We start from the raw sequence: 19,695 nt of genomic DNA, 5'->3' as shown, positions 1-19,695 counted from the left end.
AAGTCTCTTTCAAGAATGGGACTTGATAGGTTAACCAGACTCCAGTGGATGGACTCACACTAAACGACATTAAGGGATCAGATCAGATTGAGTAGCATCTACATAATTTCAAATGCTCTTGTGCTGCAGCATCAGCCCTCTGAGCACTCTTCAGAATCAAGGTAAAAAGCTAGCCATAGTTCCGTATTTCCCAAGGTGAGTTCTGCATTTTATTAAAGGGCACTATAACAATGAAACTGTTCTAGGCCAGTGTTTGTAGTAAAACAATTTCAGTAAATATTCAGGCAAAAGAGATTCATGTTTTGACTGCATGGGAACATGGAGCTCCTGGTGCGCTGATGTGTGCTGAGAAGAGACACCAATCACAGCATGAACTAAATGCACTTAACCACAGAACTTTTTTTCTTTTCCCAAGGAGCATCTTGTGACAGGTGTTCAGAGGGAAAACACCCTGGGAAACACTGTCCCAGTTTCTCAGATGCTGTAATTAGCTGCTTCACACAGATGCTAAAAATGAGTGTGTTGGTGGTCAATGCAGAAATCTACAAGAGAAACTATTTGAAATGACATGCTATGGAAGTGTTACTTCAAATGCTGAAAAATCCTCTTTTCAGTAAAACGAAGCACAAAGTAGCAGACCCAGCATGCTCTTAGACTTATGTCTGTGTGATTTGAGGCAGGAAATTTCTCTGGAGAGATAATTTTCTTTAATATTTTTTACCAATTCTAGAATTTCATACAAGGTATTTTGATCATATTCAGACCCCCTTCTCCATCCCCATCCCACCTTACAACTTCCCCTGACTTCTTGTGTATGGTGGTTTGAATGAGGTAGCCCCCATAGGCTCAAGTATTTGAATACTTGGTCAGGTGGTGGCACTGTTTGGGAGGGTCATGAAATCCATAGGAGGTGCAGTCTTGCTGGAAGAAGCAAATCACTGGCTTTGAGAATTCGTAAGCCTTGTTCACATTTCCAGTTTCTCTTTCTGCTTCCTGTATGTTCTTGAAGACATGAACACTCTGCTGTCTCCTCCAGCTGCCTCCTGCCATGCCACTTCCGCTATGATGGACTCAGCCTTCTGAAATGGTAAGCTCAAAAAACTCTTCCTTCTATAAGTTGTTTTTATCACAGGAACAGAAAAATAGCTAATACAATGTCTTCGATTATTATTTGTCTTATTTAAAGGGCTATCAAGAATCTAATCTGTGTTTCCTAAGTGCTCTTTGTTGTGGGTTCATCCCTTGGAGCCTGGTCAACCTACTAGCCATCACACCAGTAAAGAAAACCAACTCTCCCTCTCCCAACATCTATCAATTACTAACAGAGCCTCAGCTAGGTCTGGGACTTCTTGCCCATTTCCCCCATCCACGTTGGGTTTTTGTCTGCCTTGGACTCTGCAGAGATCATTTTATCTGGAATTTCTGAAAATAAAATCAGGAAATATTTTCCTAAAAGATATGACTCTCAGATTGCTATGATTTGGACATGGTGTGAATGTGTCCCACAAAGGTGTGTGTGCTAGAAGTTTGGTCCTCAGTGTGATGGTGTATTGATGAGGTAGACCCTTTGAGAGATGCCCAGTGGGGAATAATTAGGTTATTGGAAGGGATGAATGCTGATCTTGCACAATGAGTTAGTTCTTTGAGAATGGGCTGTTATAACAGATGAGCCTGACTTTTGGCTGTCTTTGGCTTTCTGTTTCCCCACATGACCTCTCCGTCTTGCATATGCTTCCTCGGTGATGCCATTCGCCATGATGGGATGCAGCCAAGGATCCCTCCCGGGAGCATCAATCAGTCTGATGTTAGACTTTTAGCCTCAAAAACAGTGGTTTAAATAAGTCTCTTTTCCTTATAAAGTAATTAGCCTCAGTTGTTTTGTCTTATCAATAGAAAACGGACTGCCGTACAGTTATATAAATGGTCATATGCTTTCCTAAGCTCTTGTGCCTCTTTATGGCTTTGACTAATGTGAGGTCATCAGCACAATGGTATCCAATTTCATATCTCTACTTAAAATCTTCTACACTCTACCTAATCACTTTCCTAGCATCCTCTGAGGACAAGGGAAATAGCTTTCTAATCAATCTTCCACACATGCCAAGGTACCCTATGATTCTACCACATCTGAGATTCCGAGTTTTTTGAGCTTACCGTTTTAGAGGGCCAAGGGTCTGTCATAGCTGGAGAGGCATGGCAGGAGGCAGCTGGAGCAGAGAGCAGCGCATTCACACCTTCAGTGGGCACTCAGTGTATCTCTGAATCCTTGGTGTCCTTCCCTGACTGCTTCTTTCCCTCTGCCTATCTATACATTCAAATCCCCTCAATCCTATTGAAATGCAAAATCAAAACACTCCAGCACTGATTCACATATGTCTTTAGTTACCATGGAAATTTCATTTTTCTATATGTGATACCTCTATAAGATCATACCTCATTTAGTTTCGGATTATCACCAGTGTTCCTCACTTAAGTAACCAGTGTCCCCCTAACTGTTGAGCTTTACTATATCATCTTATGTTTGATAAACTTGGTCATTCTCTCCTCTTAAAGTGCTCAGCTCTCAATTTTAGTACACGCTCCTGATTTTCCTTCTCCTGTTCTGATCATTTGGTCTTTGCTTTCCTCAAAGGCTCCATTTCCTAGTTTTCCTCCTCCAAAGCCATTTTTGGCATTTTTTCCCCCCAGTCTACTGCTTACCTGATCTACTTTTTCTAAATGACCTTGCCTGCCCAGGTGACCATGCTATACAAACTTTCTTCTGCCAACAGAAACAATAGTCTTAAGCTTCAGGCTCAGATCACCTTTGAACATGTTTACTTTAAAGTCACTTAAGAACTCCAAACTCAAAAAGTGGGAGCACTTGGCAGGGAGGAGAGGAGAGCGGGACATGCAAGGGACCATGGTATGGGGGGAGGGAAAGAAGTCAGGAGAGGAAAGATGGCAGGAGTTGGGAGGTATTGGGAGAAGTGGGGACAATGGGGACACTGTGACTAGGGTGGGAGGAAGGGAGGAAGGAGGGAAGCCAGATGGGAGAAAAAAGAGTAGAGATGAGTGAATCTCAGGGGAGGGGGGGTAGGAAACCTAGAAGGAAAGGTGAAGCCCTAGAAGACCTATGAGAAATGCATATAGAGTATCTGAACATTAATGCATATGTATACCTGGGAGCTGCTTGGCAGGGAATGCAGTGCCAGATAGAAGAGAACCTCCCTTAGAGTGACAAGCATGCTGTACAGCACTCATCAAAGAAGCTTCTTTTTGCAACAGATGGAGGCTACTGCAGAGTTGCACATCTGGTCAGACACAGAGAATATATACCTGGGAGATGCCCAGTACTAGGTGACACATCTACAGTCAAATTTCTACAACTAAGGCTCATGGAAAATAGCAGAATAAGGGGTAGAGAGGGCTAATGCACTCCTCAACTCTCACTAGTGAGGCTTCCATGTACATCAGAGTATGAGGCACATAGAAGGCCACGACTGGCCAAGTTTTGGAGAATAAGAGACTGTAGAGTCTAGGATGGGACTCCTATGTGGAGCCTCACCCACTCACGGCTCAGGGACCATTTCAGAAGAGGAGGTAGAAAGATTGAAAGAGCCAGGGTTGGTTCATGAACACAGGGAGGTGGAGATATCCCGGCCACTGGGGGTTTGCTCATGTGAGCCTGTGGTAGTGGTGGCATCGAGCACAGGACTCAAGTCAGCTTAAACAAAGGCCCAAAGGGGAGGTGAGAAATAGGTGGTGGGCCAGCACTAGATTGAGAACTATTTGAGACTGTTTCTGTGTGAAGGAGAGTATGACTTACATACAACCACTGGATGGGCTGAATAGACGCCACTGGACACATTTACACTGAAGGACATTTGGGCACAAACACCTGAATGAATAGGACTCAGCATGTAGGGCAGAGTGCATAGAGTTCAGTGGGGGTGATAAGGGGAGGCATGGATGGGGGAGGGGGTCTGGATTTGAGTGGGAAATGTATGAAATTTTAAAAGCTTAATAAAAAAAGTACTCCAAACTCACCAGGTTCAAATAGGATCATGCCGATGTCCAGAAAGATACTTGAAAAAGTAAGTGGGAAATACACAACACCTTGCACTGACGTCCCCAGTGCTGGCAAATCATCAGCGGGCGACACTACCATCGACACCATTTCCTACATTCAGTTTTCTCTCCCAAATCCTCTGCATGGTTTTTCTCACTTGGAAGTGCTGTCTTGTCATCACAGCCCAAATGAGCCAACAACCTGAGGTTTATACTTGGCTCATTCTTTCCTCTTGCCTCACACAACTATCAATTAGTCGTCCTGTCTATTTTGCCTCTTCAATATTTCTCAAATCCCATCACTCCTCCATTTCTTCCACTGTAGCCTTCAAAAGGCTTTCATTCCCTGCCCTCTGAGCTTCTCTCCTCCAGTCTTGGTACCCCACAACCACATAACGTGCTAGAGCAAGCCACCATGAATGAGGCCTCTTCATGTCATTTCCATCCTTGAAACATACCGGGCCCTCATACTCTGTTGACTTCTGATAAATGTCATCCAAGAAATGAGAGAAATGGAGACACTGAAGTGTTGCTAATAATATTTTGACGTACTCTGGGGCTAAAGACAGGGTATGTGCAATAGACCCAGCTCTGGAGAGGTTTGGGCACGTGATGGCTGCACCCAGAAATGACAGACCTCAGACCTAAGTGCTGCGTCATGGGGGGCTGCACCTGTGTGCACAGCATGGCTGGTCTAGAAGGGAATCTAGCCTATGCTACATCCATTCTTAGGCCTCCTTTGTTGCTCTCCTCTGAAAACACTGGTGCTGTGGTTTGAATCTGAAATGTCCCCCACAGGCTCATGTGTGGAACACCTGGTCTTAAGATGGTGGTGATATTTTGGGAGGTTCTGGAAACTTGAGGAGGTGGGGCCTGGATGGAGGAAGTAGGTCATTAGGGCATGCCTTCAAAGCTTACACCAGTCCTTTTCCTTTCTTTCTGCTTCCTGTCTGCCAGAGTGAACAGTCTGCTCCTCTACACAGTGTCTCACCATGGGTCCAAGGTCAGCGCAGCAAAGATAATGGACTGGAATTTCTGAATCAACTTTTCCTCTTTTAACTTGTCCTCTTGGGTGTTTTTGTCACAGCAACCTAAGAGTAACTAGTACAACTAGTATATGACTGGAAAAGGCGATGCCTTCATGGGTTCCTTCACTGATGAACTAGCAAGTGAGGCATGCATGCTCTCCTGGAAACGTCTGGGAAATGCTGGTTTTTCTGATAAAAGCTTCAGGTCTCTCCGGTGTTTCCTTTCCCCTCTTCTTTCTGCTATAACCAAAAATATGAAGCATGGGACTGTGGAGCCACTGTGGGGCTCTGGGGTCCACTGTGGGACTGTGAGGGCCACTGTGAGACTGTGGAGGCCACTATAGGACTGTGGAGGCCACTGTGGAGCTCTGTGGGCCACTGTGGGACTGTGGGGGCCACTGTGGAACTGTGGAGATCTCTATGAGATTATAGAAATGGCTAAGGCCGCCTCTGAAGTCCTGGGCTTAATCCCCCAGGGCTCCTGTAATTGAACTCCAAGAAAGAAGGAAGTTGCTCATTGATGGGACCCTGTCATTGCTTCAAAGGACTGACCAGGTAAATATCCCCTTAGGAGAGCTGCTAAGGAAGACGGGTAAGAACTCTTCCCTTAGAATAACTCTTTCTTACCTCAGTCCAAATGGCCATTACCCCCTCCCCCCCCAAAAATCAAACAAAACAACAAATGTTGGGCAGAATGTAAAGAAAAAAATGAACTCTCATAAACTGTTGGTGAGGGTGGAGATTAAAAAGAAACCCTTTAGAAAACTATACACAGGTTCAAATAATAATTAAAAGTAGAATGAGCATATGATCCAGCTATCCACTCCCAGAAGTGTACCTGAAGGAGTCCATGCCAGCACACCACGAAGAAACTTGCAAATACATGTATATTGCAGCACTATTCATAGTAGGTAAGACGTGAAATGAGCCTGGGTGCCTGTCACTGGACGATGACAATATGGCATATACACACAATGGAGTACTGTTCAGCCATAAAGAGGAATGAAATCATACAATGCGCAGGAAGCTGGGTGGAGTTGAAGGACATCAAGTTAAGAAAAATAAGCCACACACACAGAAAGGCCAGTGTCATGTTCTGTCATGCAAAGAAGCTAGAAAAGGGAAAAAAAATGTGGCTTGAAAGAAGAGGAACGGTTGGCGAGTGGGAAGGGGCGGAGAAGAAATGCAAGAGCCTGAAGGAGCTCTTCACAATCCACAGCATACACACCTGTGCAAACGCCACAGAGAAACCATTAATTTGTATCATTAGTATGTGCTAATAATGAGTTTAAAAAGAATGTCTTTTTCTCCCTCAGCTGGGTCTGGAGAAGTGAGGGGCCCATGTTAAAGTAACAGCAAATTAACACCGCCAGCTGTTCCCAAGCTTCACAGCTCTGGCTTCAGGTTAGCGAAGCCATAATTAGTACTCTTCTCCAGTTTTCATGATTTATCATAGCTGCAGGCTGCGGTGGAAAGAGAGAAGAGGCCACACCCACCTCCTCAAATTCATTAACACCTCCCACATAATGCTCAGAGATAGTTGTGTCCGCCCACAGCTGATGAATATCGTTATCAAAAAGGAGCTTGCAAATTCAGGTGGAAGAAATGCCCTCACTCTCCTGAGGAAATGCCCTAACCCCCCTGACCACTTTCTGTCTTTGGAAAACCCAGTACACATAGGTTCATCTGGGCCCATCTTGCTTAAATATTTAAAAATGAATCACTTAAACATTTATTTACCTAAGTGAGAAAGGATGAAAGAAAGAAGAAAAGAGGGAGGAAGGGAAGAAAAGAGGAAGTGAGGGAAATGGACAAAATGGGGGGAAGGGACCTAGTTAGAGGGCAGAATCGCTTATAAATCCCATAAACTGGGTTCTGAGGACAGAAATAAAGGGAAACTTCAAAGTATTAACCTATCCCAGCTCATCTCTCCACAAAGTCACAGGGAAACAAAACAGTAACAAAAACTACTGAGTGTAGATGGAAGCAATTAGGCATAAAGTTATTTTGTGTGATTTTAACAAGGGCATTCTGTAAGTAGTGATTATGTTCTTTAAAAGGACTGCTGCAATTTATCTTTGCTGGGTGATAAATCTAATCCTGCTGAACCCTCTATTTTTAAAAGATTTGTTTTGTTGTTAATTATCTGAACTTGTGTGCAGATATGTGCATGTGCGTGTAGGTGCTTGGAGGCCAGAAGAGGATGTTGAATTTCCTGGAGCTGGAGTTACAAATGGTTGCGAGCCATCTAATGTAGGTGCTGGACATAGAATTCAAATCCTCTGTAAGAGCAGCGAGAGTTCTGAACTGCTAAGCCATCTCTCTAGCCTTTGCTTTTTGTAATTTCATTTTCTTACATTTATTCATTTGTGTGTGTGTGTGTGTGTGTGTGTGTGTGTGTGTGTGTATGCACATGAGAAAACAACTGGACAACTTGAGAGAGTCAGTTCTCTCCTTATACCATATGGGTGGAGCTTAGGTGATCAACCTTGGCAACAAGTGCCTCTACCTGCTGAGCCATGTCACCAACCCCTAAACCTGAAGAAAGAGCTCCTCCTCCTCCTCCTCCTCCTCTGCCTCCTCCCTAGTCTCTTGGATTATTTAGTAGTATATTACTTAGTTTTGAGCTATTTAGAAAAATTTCAGGTGTGTTTTTGAAATGGATCACTAACTTAATCTCATTGTGATCAGACAATGTGTTGAATATGGCTTGAATTAATTTGACTTTACAGGCATATTTGGATGACCCAGAGTATAGTCTATGTTGATACATATTCTATGGAGTTTCAGATGCTCCCCCTCCCCCCACCCCCCCATCTCCTCTTTCTCCCTTCCCCTTTCTCTTTGTGAAGAAAGTATTATTTTTTTTCTGTTCCTTCAAGTCAGATTTTTTTTCATATTCTGGGTTTCCTGATATTGACATGTACGAGTGTGTGTGTGTGTGTGTGTGTGTGTGTTTACCTTTTTATTTCTAGTTCATATTTGATACTTGTCTTTTTTCATTACATTACATTTAAATCTAATTTCAAATACATTTAAATCTAATTTCTGTGGCTTTATTCAATCCCATTGAAACAAGTACTGCCTTTAAGAGGATTAGTTCTGAGGCCAATAAGTACTCAGTAGTGTTCTTTTCCTCCCTCTCTATTTCTCTCTCTCTTCCTCTCTCTGTCCTTCCCCCTCCTTTGTCCTCTCTTTGTCACCCCCAAGTCTTAGTACTGTTGCTGTGATGGTACTGTTGCTTTCTGAACAACAGGAGATACAGGAAGGAAACCAGTGGAGAAAAATTCCCCGTACCTATTTTAAGTGTGCATGATTTCTCAAGTTCTAAACAGTAAAGTAATGTGGATTTTATTTTCTTTTTTTACATTTATAATAAATTTAGACTTTGAAAAATCACTACTGTAAAAATACCCATAAGGGTCATGTTGGAGCACCAACTAATGCTGAAAATGTACTTTTTAGACTCTGAGAAAGATTTAGAATATATGCTGGTTAAAATATATAGATTTTTGTCCTAAAAGTAAGATGAGCTGTTTTTTTTTCTCCCTTTATACCTAGGAAACAAAATCAATACTATTTTATTGTTTTTTAAGGACTTCCAGTGTTCACTGTAGTGAATGCTGTGGTATGCTGCCCAGAACGCTCTCTTGCTAAGGGTGTAGAGGCTGACAGCTCTCCAGCAGCGAGCCACTCTTAGAGCCTTGCTGGTAGACACAGGAAACCAACTGAGTTAATATGACAGCCTTCTGTAAGGGAAGCCTGGAACTAGGGTTCCATACACAGAGATAAAGGGCCCACATCCATGCCTGCAGTGGACTCAGAAGGCATGGTCCAGTTCCAGGGCTCACTTTGGGGTCCACTGAGGTTCCTGTTGCCTTGCTCTTTGACTCTTCCTTCTGTCCCCAAATGAGCCCTTCACTCCTTCACAGATGATGATCCTGAGAGCACCCTCAGGAAGGTATGCATACAAATATCCTTTCCCAGAGTGCACTTTTTGAATTCAGTCTAAGACGTCACCTTACCATTCTTTCTGGTCTCATGACTAAACAGACCTTGGGGAAAAGGTCCTAGAGTGAAGACAAGTTCAGTTCTAGGTCAAAGCATCCTTAGCCACTTTCCATTTTGTTTTTATTTCTAAATACTTTTAGCGATCATTGAGAATGTCATACAATGTATTTTGATTATAGTCAGAACCATCCCCCGTTGCCGCCACCACCTTGTTACCCCCTCAACTCTATGTTCTTTATAAATATCTTTTAAAGGCTTATGGAATCTAATCCATGTTCTACAAATATTCTTGGGTGTGTGTCCATCCTCTGGAGCCTGGTCGAACTATCAAGCTTACTTGTTTTAGATTTGTTTTTATCATTTTTAATTATGTGTATGTGTGTATGTCGGGGGGGTATACACTTGAGTGCAGGTGCCCTGAGAGGAAAAGGAACTGGGTCCCCTAGAGCTGGAATTATAGGTGGTTGTGAACCCCCCAACCTTGGTGCTAGGAACTGCTCTTAATTGATTACCCATCTCTCTAACCCTCTGTATCCACTTCTCACTGTCTTAAACATTTGGTTAAAAAGAGGGTGATCTAAATTCAGAAGTATGGACAGAACTTTGAGTGAGCATTAGCCAACATGCATAGCATACAAGAGTGATTGTTTCATTATAAATGTGTTGAGGGCATTTTGACCAAGTTTAGACCTTGTGCCTGAATGAAGGAACACACTATCACATATGCACAAAGGAAAGAGAAAATCACTTGGGTGGGAAATAAAAACAAATCTTCAGATTTTAAAATACCATTAACAATATTAACTGCGCATTCTTCTCTCACCTGGACTAGTCACTGTTTAAAAGAATTAATATATGTAGACACCAGTCTACACCAAAGACAACTGAATTATAATTATTTCATTTTGCTTAACATATGGCAGTAATCACTTAGCTCTCTCTCCTCTCGCAATTGGGAAGGCAGTCAGGTCTTTGCGGGACCCCAGGTATCACGCAGGTGTTGTTTTTCTGACTTTCTGATTTCTTCTTTCCCACTTCTATTCTGGCTTCAGCCAATTGCTTTCCCCACATTTGTACATCAATTTACACTTGTAAATGAAAGTACGCATGAACTGTATTTCTCAAGTATTCAGAGGTCAAAGGTTTTCTTCCTAAGGAAGCTTTTATTTTTAGTATAAGTTCTTTGTAGTCCCACATAGTAAGAGTTTTGCATGTGTCAGTCATATCATGCTTGCCTTTTGTCCTTCGTAGCTGTTTTCCTCTTTGGTTCATTTTCCCTTTGACTACGCTCCCACAAAGTTCATGTGTGCATTTATACATGCCCTTCTTTATCTGCATTTTCACTTTCAACAGCCTCAGTTAGGCTCCACCAACCTCAGTCTGAAAATGGAAAAATCCCAGAAGTAATAACTCCTAAGTTTTGAAACACACTTTATTTTTTATTCTTTTTATTTTATTTTTTTATTTTATGTGTAGGAGTATATTGCTTGCATGTATGTAAGTGCACCTGTGTTGCTTAATGCCCACGGAGGTCAGAAGAGGGCATCATGACCCCTGGAGCTGGAGTTACCAATGGTTTTTAGCCACTGTGTGGGTACTGGAACTGAACCTGGGTTCTCTGCAAGAGCACCCAGTGCTCTTAAACTCTGAGCCATCTCTTCAGCCTCATAATTCATAAGTTTTTAGTTATGTGCCATTCTGAGCAGAGTGCCAAAATGCCATGCCTTTCTACTCCTTTACACCCACAATGTGAATCATTCCTTTTTCCAGTGTAGCCACACTGTATATGTTACCTGCCCCTTAGTCACTTAGCTGTCCTGTCAGTTATCACTCTCATATAGTATCCGTTGCTTAGGATCAGATAACACTTACACAGCAGCTCAATGCTGTGTCATAATGCTTACGTCATTCACCTCACTTCCTCTTGCCAAATTGGCATCATTAATGCCACCAGAAGAAGGTGACTACAACATAATAAGATGTTTTGAGAGTGGAGAAGAGCAGATCATATTCACAAAAGGATATTTTGGTGATTGTTCTATTTGATTATGATTGTTGTTTCTCATTAAACCTAATTAATGAATAAAATTTTATCATAGATATGTATAGAGTAAGTACATAGTTGCCATATAGCCCAGAACTATCTGTAACTCACCATTCAGTGAGGGCTCTGGAACATTTCTCCCATGGATTAGAGAAATGACTGTATATTACTTTTCTATATTGTCTTCTAATTCAATACCTTTTTGGAAGTCATCGTGCATAGATTTAGTTCATTCTTCTTAAAAATGCCTGTCCATGCTACAAATATTTAACAACATATTCAACTATTGAGATATGAGTTTTTCTATTAAAAATGCTATGATCAACAATACCTATCTTTAGAAATTGGATTTTAAATCTCTGGTACAGGTACCTAGAATCGACATTACTAGATCAGAACAAATGAACTTTTATTATTAATAAATATTGCCAAATTGTTTCTCAAAAAGATTATAAAGTTGCACACTTATATGCCATTTTTGTCGGCATATAGGTTAGCAAATGATGTTACTTTTTCTAAATGCTGATCATCTGCTGAAGAGTATTTTGAGTCGCTTTTCTGTCTCCTACTCAACCTCAGCGCACTTTTGTATGACTGGAGTCCATTTGGACTTCCTCTTTGCTAATGGCCACGCACATCTCTGTGTGTCTCTGTTGCTCATCCTCACGTGGTCAATTCAGAAAAGACTGTGGATTTTGTCCTTTGTTAACACTTTATTTATGAATGGTATTTTGTATAACATCCCATGTCTATTTTCTGTTCATTATTTTACTTTGTTTTTTTGGTTCATCTATTCATACTTAGTCATTCGGTCATATATATGGCCTGCTTGGTATTTTTGATGTGTTTCTGTAGATTTCGTTTTCTTTATTGTTTTACAATTACAATTTTATCTTAGTTTGTTACATTTTCTCACAAAATTATCTTGTAAGATTTTAATGTTTTGTATCTATTCTATCTGAGATTTATTGCTGTATATAACATGAGGGACAGTTTTAAATTTTTCTTCCAGTTGGAGAACCAATTGTTCTATAATTATTTAAGAAGCAAATGGCAAACATTAACCACACATACTTATCTTCAAGGAATCTATAATTACATTAATTTCCCTTGCATTTTGAAGACTTTTTCTGGTTTTTCTATTGATTATTTTTATAATATGTTCTGATGGTTTTCCCTAATTAAAAATATGCTGTTACTTAGCACTTTTTTATTATCATCAGATAATTACTCTTTCAAATGAACCTTAAGAATATTGTATCCAATTCAAAATAAAAACCATAACCAAGAACCCTCAAAATGCCAAAATGTATTTGTAGCTTGCAATAGATTAGATTTATGTGCTAGTATTTGGAGACTTTTCAGAACTAACAAAGCATGCATTTATGGAATGTAACGTGATGTTATGATATATATGTACTTTGTAGAGTTATTAAATTAAGTACTTATACTCTCCATTTCACACACTTATCATTCCTTTTGTGGTTTCTACTGTTTTAAGCTGATCGTGGTAAACCATGGCTCTATTCTCAGCATTTAGGAAGTTGGCACAGGAAGATTCCAAGTTCAAAACTAGTGTGGACAACGTAATGATTTTGAGGCTAACTTGTATTGCATAGTAATATCCTGTCTGTGATATATCCTCTCTCTCTCTGTCTGTCTGTCTCTCTCCTCTCTCCTCTTAGGAGTCCAAAACCTGTAATATATAACCATTAGCTATTGCCACTATGATACACAGTTGGTCATAAAACTTATCCTTCTGTTTAACTGGGATATTGTACCTCTTGATCAACATCTATCTTGAAAAAGTATTAAAAATACATATTGAAATTTCCTCTCTAAGAACATGTTTGGCTTTTTCATTGAGTCCTTGTGTCTTTTATAAGATTTAATGGCTGGTTTATATAGAATTTATATCTTGTCTTTTTAAGATTTAGTTTGATCTTCCATAACTGTGATCAGTATTATATATGAAACACTTTTCTTATTTCTGTTTCTAGGTGCTTAATGCTAGAGGAGATAAAACACTACTTTAAAAAATTTTACTTCCTACCTAGCCATCTTATGAAGTTGTAACACTGTGCTTTTCTCCTGTGACTTTGTTGCCATTTTGTCTCTTATTTCCACATGTTTATAGAAGATAACTCTTTGCTTTTGTTCTTTAATAAACAGACGGTGATAGCAGGAATTTCTGTTTAATTTCTTATTACAACTACATTTGTTAACTCTTTCGCATTTAAGTTGCTGTTTTGGGAGTAAATAATCTTTATTATAATTGAAAAACTTCCTTCTTTTGTATTACTTGAACTCTTTCTGAAAATAACTACCAATTTTTATTATGTAACTTTCAATAGTGATTGACTTGACAGCTGAGTGATTATGTGGACACATTTCCTCAGCGAGAGTACCTTTGATTTTCTGTGCCTGTTTTTCTTTGATACTTTCATGAATTCTTAGAGAATGTTTACTAAAGTATGTTAAATGTAAGTAACTTTGTAAAAGAGCTCCAGAGTCAGTTGGAGAAGCTATGAGCCAGGCAAAGATAAGTGGAACTTACCAGAACCTTTGAAGCTAATGTGCACCATTAGTCTTCAAGAGATTAGAATACAAAGTGGTGAGTGAATTTTATCAGACCATTTATTTCTTTGGACCATCAGTGATGACCTCAGTGTGGAACAAAATTTGGGATACTCAGGTGTAGTGATCAGATGCTAAGGTTTGCTTTAAATATTTCACGCCATGAAACAAATTGTCACTAACATATTACAAGGCACAACTATAGGATGTCAAAAACATATGTTTGAGGAAAAAAATCATTAAGTTAAATAATAGTCATACTGATCACGATGACTTTACTAGATTTTCAAATTATTGATGTTTGGATGGTTTAATTGCTCCAGAAAATGTTAAATATGGTGCTAGGAAACAGTGTAACCATACCAGTGCCCACCCCTTTCTGCAATGTGAGCCAACGTATTATGGCTAAGGCGCATGACACTCACCAATGACATATTCCACTCTGAAGAGATCCCTCCTGGGATCATATGGACGATCGAAGTCAATCTGGATGTAGAAAGGCTGCCCCCTGCGGACAATCAACTTGTTGTTATCATACTTGTCTGTGTGGTGATCGATCTTGTTGCTGTCCCATCTCTGCTTGAACAGGTGAACAGATACAACATTCAGGTAATCTGTACATGCAGAAAACAATAGAAGGAAACCATTAAGCAAGTTTCATTTCAACACGAACTCAAAAATCAAGGTTATTTTCCCAAAAGAATGTCTACTGATTGGCTGTACAGTGGAAAGGAGGGGGACAACAGATTTGAGAGTCGGTCCCTTGTAGCTTTCTTGCTTTGGAAGAGAGATTGTTTTTAAAGCTTTGCTTACCTGAGAGCTCATTTCAGATCACAGAACCTTCACTTTGGGAGAGACAGATGCCCAGTTTATAGATCTAGACACAGAGAAGCGAGGGCCAGAGTTCAAGTCTTCACATTCCCCAGCTCATGCTGTTTGGTTATGTGACTCTTCCCATCATGACTATTCCTCCCTGTGTGACACCGCCTCTTTAATTTTCCCAACTCTCAAAAGGGAGGAAAAAGATCTGACAAAGCCTCAAAGGGATGAAACTGGCCATTAATCCAAAATTTTCCTCCTACCCCAGGAAGGGTCAAATGTCTCCTTATTGTAATTCTAAAAGTAGATCCCATTCCTCAAAGGCAAGAAGGGAGGGAACAGTTCTGTAGACAGGAAAGTAGTGTTTCTACGGTATAAGTGTGACCACTTCCACAGACACGGGCAGAACCAGCCTCACATTTCCCTAGCTCCTAAATGAGCCATGTGGATATCAAACTCTTTTCTGTGTAAGGCCAAAATTTCCAGAGTTTTCCTGTCTTTTGGAATCAGTATACATCTAGTCTTCTAGTTTGTCGTAGATTACATACACTCATTCCTTTGTAGTAAAATAAAGGTACCAACATTTGTTGTGATACAACATTATACAGAAATGGCATATGATTGTAACATTAGATTACACGTATGAAAGAATCTGACACAGGCTAGCCCTGAAGAGAAGTGAGCTTGCCTCCTGCCCTATCCCAGTTACCTTGTGCCCCAAATCATTTATAGAAAGGTCTACACTGCAGTTTAGGAGACTGAGTGGGGAGAATGATTTCTGTACATTCATTTGGAATTCCACAGGGACCCTGTGGAGACGTTGTTAGCCACCATGTGGGTGCTGGGAACTGAACCTGGGTCCTCTGCAAGAACAGCCAGTGCTCTTAACCACTAAGCCATCTCTACAGCTCAAGGTCCACTCTTAAACATCGTCCAAGTTAAACAGTCTCCGCTTCTTTAACTGTTCTTTAAGAAATCACTTCCAGAAGTTTTATCCATCTCTGTTTTGTAATATATTTCATTTTATCAATTTGTCTCTTGAAGAGCTTTCCAAAGACTGAAGTACTTTACTCTGGTTGTGGTTTTTCCAATTAACTTCAATGAGACCATTACATCTTTTAAAATAAAAAGGATGTTTTGGTTCCTTCTGCTCTGGGTATTGTTAGTGTCTTGGGCACCAATATCTTACTATGTATGGATTGACATTAAGCATCGCCTGAAGCAAAACCTTAAGGCATACTCTGATGTCATTTCTATCAATAGTAGATTAAAATTCAGTCTAGGCACCTGTGAATCTGTCACTTGTAGCCATTTGGCTATATTTACTTATGCATTTTCTTTTTTGTAGCTCAGGTTTTCAGGCCTGACATGCATTCATATTAAATTTCTACTCGTGGAACTGGCTCATTGTTCCATGCTCTTACAATAATTTTGGACCCTAAATGTGCATTCAATACATTTACTATTCTCTAGTGTAGGATTTATATAGTTTGCTCTTTTGCATTGCCACCCAAGACACAAATACCAGAATTGATTAGGCAATTGCCATCTGCAAGCTAAGTAATACACAGTAGTAAATACTAAAAGGGCATGAAATGATGATGATATGTACTAAAAGAGATATAGTGCATTTAATGGGGATGTGCAAACAGACCTCAACTCACATGAGGGTTAAAGAAGTTTCTAGAAGTACGGTATAAATAGTGGTCAAAAGAGGGACAAATTTCTCATATGGGAAGAAAGACAGAGTTCTAGCTTACTTTCTGTTGTTGTGATAAAAGTCTGTCCAAAAGCAGCATAGGAAGGAAAGAGTTTATTTTATTCAGCTTCTACCTCCAGGTCACAGTTCACCATTGAGGGAAGTCAAGACAGGAGCTCAAGCAGGAACCTGAAGCAGAAGCCATGGAGGAAGGCTTCTTACTGGCTTGCTCTCTGGCCTGCTCATGGTTCACCCTTAGCTAGCTTTCTTCTACAGTCCAGGACTATCTACCTAGGAAATGGCACTGCCTTCCATTGGATGGGCCCTCATACATCAGTAAAGACAGTAACAACAATCCTTCACAGACATTCCCACAGAACAGCCTGATAAAGACAATTATTCAATTGCTCCTTTTTCAGGTGATGCTAAGCAGTGTCAGGTTGACAGAATACTAACTAGGACAGATGTGGAAGAAGGCTTCAGGCAGAGAGGAGGATGGATGAGACAAGAAGGTACATGATGACTTGAGAAGCTGGAGACTGAGGGCTAGAAAGATGGCTCAGCAGTTAATAGCACCTGATGCTCAGTTCAGCTTTCAGCACCTACATAGTAGCTATAATTCCAGTTCCAGGGGATCCAATGCCCTATTCTGGCCTCTGGGGCTGCTGCATGCACGTGATACACTTACATACGTGCAGGCAAAACACTCATATGCATATAAATAAATAAATAAATAAATAAATAAATTTTTTTCCAAAATAACTGGAAAATGGTTGAATAGCTGGAATGGGTGGGGAAGCACATTAGACACTCAGGCTGGACGTTCTCACAAGCTTTATCAACCACGTTCAGGGGTTTGAATTTTGCACTGAGGAGCCGGTAAGAATTCCAAAGAGTAAACTGGCATAATTAAATTTATAAATGTAAGTTTAAAGTGTTTCTGGGGACAGAGTAGAAGGGTTGGGATAGTGTCAGTCTGGAAGTCTGGAAAATCAGTTAGGAAGCTCTTGCCCAATCCTGGGTTCAGGATGGTGATGAGTTTAATTTCCTTGTAGGGAATAAATGCATGCATCCAAATTTGCCTCCTCAACTGCTATTCCCCCCATGATCAGTTGCCCCTGAAAGTACACTTATTAGCTCTAATTCCGTGCCTTACCAAGCAGCTTTACCTGGAGGGACAAACAAAGCTGGAGAGGAAGATTCACCTGGATTCCCATGATATGCCCCAGCCTGGAGAATCTGGTTAAGATCTAGGGAATCTGGGTAAGGTCAGCCCAGCCTTATAGAGTGCAGTGCTAGTTCTGAGTGATATTGGTAGGTACTGGAAGACAGAGGTCAGAGGTTCGGGAGATCCTGACCTTACGGAAGGCAACCCAAGATCTTTGATACAGCATCACTGATGTACATGGCAAAGCTCCTAGAAGGCTGTGGTCTCCATGTTTAAAGAGCAATGCCAAAGCTTCTTTTCAGAGGCTAGTATTGGGCAGAAGACATTTGGAGATGCCTTACTGCTCTTTAACTCTGCAACCTCAGAAAAGTTATTGAGGGGGCTGGAGAGATGACTCAGCAGTGAAGAGTCCTCATTGAGCTTGCAGGGGACCTGGGTTTCCAGCATTTACATCAGGAGGCTCACAACCACCTGTCACTCCAGGGGATTCTTCTGGTCTCCACAGGTACCTGTACTCATAAGCCAACTCCTTTATACCACATATATACATAATTAAAAATATAATAAAACCCTTATTTTTAAAAAAGTTATTGAAACTCTGAATTGCTTTTTTCTTACTTTTAAAAAATATTTTATTTATTTATTTTTTTAATTTTATGTATATGCATGTATTGCCTGTGTGTAGGTAAGAGCACCCATGTCGTGCAATGCTTGTGGAGGATAGAAGAGGCTTTCGGATCCCCTGAAACTGGGGTTACAGACAGTTGTTAGCTGCCATATGGGTTCTGGGATTCAAACCCGGGTCTTCTGCAAGCACAGTCAGTGTTCTTAACCACTGAGCCATCTCTCCAGGCCCTGTTTTCTTACTTTTAAGAGCACAATAGTAAAAAAATGGGATTTGGAGCCAAACCGCCTTGACCCAAACCTCAGTTTTACCACACATTGTCTTTTTGGCCAGAGACAAGTTTCCTTGGTCTCTCTTTCCACATCTGCAAAGTGGAGCTGCTGTGGGGAGCAAATGAGAAACTAGACCAAGTGCTGTATCCAAGGGTCTGTCATGGTACTACCTGAAGAGCCCAAATAAATGAGCTACCTTATCCTAAGGTAAAAGGATGGAAAAGAATACTCCAAGCAAATGGCACTAAGAAACAAGCAGGGGTTGCAATTCTAATATCTGACAAAATAGACTTCAAAGTAAAACTAATTAGAAGAGACAAGGAGGGTCGCTTCATTCTGATCAAAGGAACAGTTAACCAAGAAGATATTAAAATCCTTAACATATATGCACAAAACTCTGGTGCACCTAAATTTATAAAAACAGCACTACAGGACCTTAAGACACAGATTAACCCCAACTCAGTAACAGTGGGGGACTTTAATACCCCACTGTCTCCATTAGATAGGTTGCCTGGACAAAGAATAAACAGAGAGACATCTGGAATTAAATCATACTATACATCAAATGGACCTCAAAGATATCTTTCGAATATTCCACCCAAGCAACAAAGAATACACTTTCTACTCAGCACCCCATGGAACTCTTTCAAAAACTGACCACACACTGGGCCTCAAAACAAACCTCAACAAATATAAAAAAATTTAAATAATTCCATGCAGTCTATTGGACCACAATTGCAGTAAAGCTCAAAATCAACACTGGACAAAACCCTAAGCACCACATGAAATCGTGGCGATTGAACAACACACTCCTAATCAATGAGTGGGTCAAAGGAGGAAATTAAGAAAGAAAAGAATTGCCAGAATTCAACGAAAAGGACAATACAACACAACACAAACTGTGGGAAACATTAAAAGCAGTCCTAAGAGGGAAGTTTATAGCGCTAAGTGCCTACATTAAAAAATTAGAAAGAGCCCAAATAAATGACTTAACACTGCAACTCAAGACACTGGAAAGGCAAGAACAAATGAAACCCAAACCCAGCAGAAGAGAAGAAATAACAAAAATCAGAGCAGAAACTAATGAAATAAAACCTAAGAAAACAATATAAAGAGTCAATGAATCTAAGAGCTGATTCTTTGAAAAGCTAAACAAGATAGACAGACCCTTAGCCCAGTTAACCAAAAGAAAATAAGAGCAAATCCAAATCAACAAAATCAGAGATGAAAGGGGAAACATCACAACAGATACCCAAAGATCCAGACCATTATAAGGGAATATTTCAAAAACTTATATGCTACTAAATTTGAAAATCTAAAAGAAATGGATATCTGAAACCATGGGAACCACCAAAGTTAAACCAAGAAGAGATCAACAGTTTAAACAGACCCATAACATATA

The 19,695-nt window shown here is 40.4% G+C and overlaps 1 protein-coding gene across 2 annotated transcripts in view; it reads right to left on the bottom strand.

The window, feature by feature from the left end:
* The window catches only part of F13a1 (coagulation factor XIII A chain), a 217,020-nt gene that overhangs the window by 183,478 nt on the left and 13,847 nt on the right, over nt 1-19,695 (bottom strand). For both annotated transcript variants that reach the window (XM_008831654.2, XM_017797775.1), the window contains exon 3: nt 14,136-14,324. In XM_008831654.2, the coding sequence (XP_008829876.1) occupies nt 14,136-14,324 (189 nt within the window). The remainder of the gene's footprint in view (nt 1-14,135; nt 14,325-19,695) is intronic.

This window comes from Nannospalax galili, unplaced genomic scaffold, assembly GCF_000622305.1.
Source record: "Nannospalax galili isolate Female #2095 unplaced genomic scaffold, S.galili_v1.0 scaffold72, whole genome shotgun sequence".
Taxonomy (NCBI): Eukaryota; Metazoa; Chordata; class Mammalia; order Rodentia; family Spalacidae; genus Nannospalax; species Nannospalax galili.
The sequence above is the reverse complement of the archived record's forward strand: the minus strand, read 5'-3'. Positions and strand labels throughout refer to the sequence as shown.